General features: G+C 55.6%; 1 protein-coding gene across 1 annotated transcript; it reads left to right on the forward strand.

Annotated features, from left to right (window-relative positions):
• Window positions 1-1,915: 1,915 nt before the first annotated feature.
• Window positions 1,916-4,316, forward strand: PTSG_04305 (uncharacterized protein; the record flags this gene model as incomplete). Its single annotated transcript, XM_004995147.1, has 8 exons — window positions 1,916-1,962; window positions 2,222-2,348; window positions 2,840-2,963; window positions 3,160-3,220; window positions 3,467-3,552; window positions 3,845-3,900; window positions 4,118-4,242; window positions 4,289-4,316. The coding sequence occupies 8 exons, from the start codon at window positions 1,916-1,918 to the stop codon at window positions 4,314-4,316; spliced, it is 654 nt and encodes a 217-aa protein (XP_004995204.1).
• Window positions 4,317-4,810: the final 494 nt, after the last annotated feature.

Below are 4,810 nucleotides of genomic sequence, written 5' to 3' on the forward strand. Positions count from 1 at the left end.
GTGTGTGTCGACGTGCACGTGCTCTTCTCCACCCATCCACACGCCATCATCACCACCTCTCATTTTCTTGTGTCGTTGCTCACATCCTTCCATTCCCACTCTCAACACCAACACCACCTCCCTCCCTCCCTTGTTTCTCCTTCCTTCTGCCGCTGTCGCCGCACAGAGGGCCCTTGAGCCAGCAGCTGTCACCCCTCCCCCTCCACCAACCACCACTGCTGTGGTGGGATGAACAGACGGGCGCTGCCATGTGATGATCATCCAGCCACACTTGTGCGGCTGTGGAAACAGCAGCACCAACTCACACCACACCACACCACAAGCAAGCGATGAGTAACGTGAGTGCAGCATGTGCGTGTGTGCTGCGCACCGCACCAGTGTGCGTGTTTTGTGGTCGCTGTCTCTGCTGCTCCTGTCTCCCCTTGTTGTCCCACATCAATGTGCATGCATGTGTGTGGTGTGGCTGCCTGTATTGCCTTGCATGATGCGCTGTCTCATTCTTGTGTTTTCACACACACACACAACCGCATGCACACCTACACATTCTCCACCTTGCAGCCGCTGCTTATCTTTCCCTCTCTTTCTCGCCCTCCCTGACGGCCATCACAACAACAACAGCAGCAGCAGCAGCAGCAGCCCACACCCTCCACCGCCGATGCAGCAGCAGCAGAGAATGCACCACCACCACCACCACTTGCTGCTGAATACATTCCCCAACCAACCAGCCAACCAACCAACCAACCCATCGCCCACTGCTGCTGGCGGAAGCTGGCTGTTTGCAGCTGGGAACAGGTAGCGACAGCACAAGTTGCATTTTCGGCAAGAAGCAGTAGCAGCAAGGTGAGGGCGAGAAGAAGAGGGGAACACCAAGAGGAGATGTGTGTTGGATGGATGGATGAGGTGGGGTGGGGGATGCTGGGTGAGTGTCGTGTGGTGTGGTGTGGTGTGGCTGGCTGGCTGATGACAGGGGACGGTGGTGTGTGGTGGTGTGAGGAAGAGGGATGGATGGAAGGATGGGGTGCAGCATGTCTTGTTCGCCCCCTTCTGTTTTCTGTTTTCTCTCTCTTCCCTTTCTTCTTCACACACATACATGCACAACATCAGCAGTGGCATCAGCAGTGTAGCTGCGCACATGTCACTGCTCCCTCTTTCCCTCCCACTCACTCACTCACCATGCTGGTGCTCGCACACAACCACATTTATAGGTGATGCGCACAGGCAGCAGGATGAGGGAATGTCGAGGATACTTGTCACGCGTGCCAGCTGCACTCGCCTCGCACATGGTATGTGGGTGGTGATGAGTGGTTGGTTGTGTGTGTGTGTATGTGTGTGTGTGTGTGTGTGTGTGTGTGTGTGTGATGGGGTGCGGTGACGGTGCTGGGGTGCGGTGAAGCGAACGCGGGAAGAGGGTTGATGGGAGACGTTTTTGACACACATCGACACACACACACACGTGGTGCGTGTGACGTCCATCACTCGTTCTGCTGCGCTGACGTGATAGCTTGCTCTGTGCCTGTTGTGTTCTGTTCCCATCCACGTTCCCTGTAACCACACACACACACATATGCACAGGTGGTGAGGTACAAGCACACATCAGGATGTTGATGGAAGTGGGCTCGCATGCCGACTGCTGCTGCTGCAACTCCCCCAATTCGGCTGCCGCTGCTGTGCTCATGCAGTATTCCTACATGTGAGCAAGGTGAGCCCATCATGGATGCTTTGGTTGGCACATGGTGCATGTGTTGTTGTTGCTGCTGCTGTGCCTGGTGCAGCAGTGTAGCTGTGCAACTCACATGCAATGTGTGCATGTGTGTGTTTGCGGCTGTAGGGAGCGACTGCGTGAGGATCGTTGGCGGATGATGGGCGGTGCACACACATGATGAATTGGGAGGAGCAGCTGTGGACACACACGTCCATGGTCATGGTGGGCACATCCAACCACAGCGACGCAGCTATGCGCAGGTGTGTGTGTGTGTGTGTATGTGCGGTTATGGTGGAGCGGGGGGAGGGAAGAAGAGGAGGGAATAGGAAGGTGAACGCGCCTGCTGTGCTCACATGTCATGACTGTGCCTTGTGTGTGATGATGTCGTTGTGTCTTGTCGTTGTGTGTTGGTTGCATGCGCACCAGGGCCACATCAGTGGAGGAGAAAGCAGCCGCCATGAACGATCCATCCTCAACCCTTCCCCATTTTCTCTCTCCTTTTCCTCTCTTCCACCTCAGCTCCGCTGTCACCGCCATCACCGTCACCATCACCATCGACCGCATAGCCGCCATCACACGCGGGCCAACACCAGCCCCAATCAGGCGTGAGGCAGACATGGCACATGTCAGGCGCTCTGATGAAGAGGTGAGCATGTGCGTGTGCGTGGGTGTGTGTTGGTGAGTGGGGAGAACATGTGTGCGTGTGGTTGTGTGTCAATGCGGGTGGTTCGATGGGGCTGGCGTGTGGCTGATGATGCTTGTCAACCTCACCCTCTCCATTTTCCCCTCTTGTGTCTGTGCACACACATTTGACAGCGTTGAGGAGGCGCATGAAGCGGTGGAACCAACGACGATGACGATGATGACGAGTGATGAAGGTGAGAGGGGCGACTGAGATGTGTGTGTGAGTGTGTGTTGGTTGACACGTTGTGTTTCCTTGTTCGCCTCCCACTTTCCTTGTCTGTTCTGTCGACTCATGTGTCTTTTCTTCTTCTCCCCTCTTTTTGCGCTTGATCTGGACACAGGGCCATGCATCCCGTTTCCATCCAACCGACCAACCAAGCAGCCGAGCGAGCGAGCAAAGGACACGGCATGGCAAGGGGCCGTTTGTTTTCACCGCTTCCACCACCACATCAGCAACAACAGCTGATGTGTGGCTGCATTGTGGATGAACTGGCCCTCTGCCTCTTGCCCATCTCCTCCTGCTCGTCGTCGTCGTCATTGGTCGCCAACAGCAGCGGCTGCGACTGTGGATGTGGAGGTGAGATGAATGGCGGTGGTGGTTGTGGTGATGCGGGCGGCGTGTGATGTGTTGGGTGTGAACACCAGCATGTATATGTGTGTGATTGTGAGGTGTTGGTTGGATGTCGTTGAGCCTGTTGGTGATGGCAATGGGTGTGGTTGTCGTTGACAGCCCGATTGTGTGACAACTCACCTCTTTCTTCACACGCACACAGGGTGTGATGTGCGTCGATGTGCCGTTGCCTCGCATGACGACGCTGCTGGTGGTGGTGAGTGGTTTGTGGTGGATGTAGACGGCGCACGCACACGCATGTGCAGATGTGATGCTTGTAGTGGTGGTCACGGTGTCTGTGTGTGGTGATGTGACATGTGCGTGCACAGGTGATGATGTGGGTGATGTGAATGTGGCACAAGGAGGTGAATGTGGTTTGTTTTTGCCATGCTGGCTCGCTGCGTGGTGTTCTTCTTGCTGATTTGGCTGTTTGTGCTTGCGCATGTGTGCATGTGTGTGATTTTGCACAGGACAGTGGCCGTTCTCTTCCCAGGCCCTCATGACACGAGCAGGGCGATAAATGCACACACAAATGTGCAAGAGAAGAAGGCGCAAGGTGAGACGCTGCCGCTGTGTGTGTGTGTGTGTGTGTGTGTGTGTGTGTGTGTGTGTGTGTGTGAGTGTGTGGTGATGGGGTGGTAGTACACATTCACACGCACGTACACATACATTCCAACACACCAGAGCAGTCATTAACTGAGGTGGTTGCACTGACGTGTGTCTCACATGAACCAATCCCACAACTCATTGTGCGTGTGTGCGTGGCTGCAGGCGGACGTGTGCGGGGTTTCCCCAACCGAATTTCCCTTTCCTTTCCCAACCAATCGCCTTCGCTCTGTCATCGTCAGCCTTCCCCATGCGATGTGCACCTGCTGAGGCGTGCTCGAGACAGCCGCCAATACAGGTATTGCAGCAGTGGTGGATGTGATATCGCGTGTTTGCTTGCTTGCTTGCTTGGTTGATTGTTGGGTGCTTGCTTCGTTGTTCTTGTGTGTAGGTGATGCACCCGCCCACAAGATGCTGCATATTCTCATGCGTGGTCCCTTGTGTCCCTCCTTTCCTGTCCTCACCACCACCGCTCATTGTTGTTCGTCTCTGGTTGGTTTCTCCTTGCCTCACAGGCACGCAGGCATCTTGCTGTCGCTGCTGCTGGTGGTGGTGCTGCTGTGATGATGGCCGTGCGCGCGCCTGTGCGCTGTGCACCGTGTTTGGGCTGCACCGATGAAGACAAGGAAGGACACGGCCCGTGCCCACCACTCTTCCTCCTTCATCTCCTCTTTCTGCTCCATCAGCGATGATGATGGTGGCCGTGGCATGTGATTGCGCTTCCTTCTTCTGCTTCGCTGTGGCACATCGGCTGGCTGACTGGCTGCATCAAGCACAGGTGAGGATAATCGTTGGCGGTTGGTTGGTTGTGGTGGGCTGTGTTGTGTGGAGCGGTGGGAAACAGGGGAGGAGGGAAGTGACACGGTGGTGGTGCGGCGTGGGAGTGCAGAGCGAAGGGAGGGAGGTGAGGGGAAGTGATGGAGGGCGATGATGTTGGTTGAGGGATGGGGGTGCGTGTACACATGCACATGAATGGTGTGGTGGTGGTATCACATGACAATGACACATATCAGTGGCTCATTCCTTTTGCTGGCACCTGTGTGATTGTGATTGTGATTGTGATTGTGGTGATGACTGCAGCAGGCAACACACGGCAGTGATGCTGGATTGGATTGGCTGGGGTTGACTGGCCGTCGTGTCGTGTCGACCATTTCTCTTTCTCCGTTGCTCATCTCAACTGGGACAAACACACGGCCGTGTGTGCGTGC

The sequence above is a fragment of the Salpingoeca rosetta genome, assembly GCF_000188695.1.
Source record: "Salpingoeca rosetta unplaced genomic scaffold supercont1.9, whole genome shotgun sequence".
Lineage (NCBI taxonomy): Eukaryota > Choanoflagellata > Craspedida > Salpingoecidae > Salpingoeca > Salpingoeca rosetta.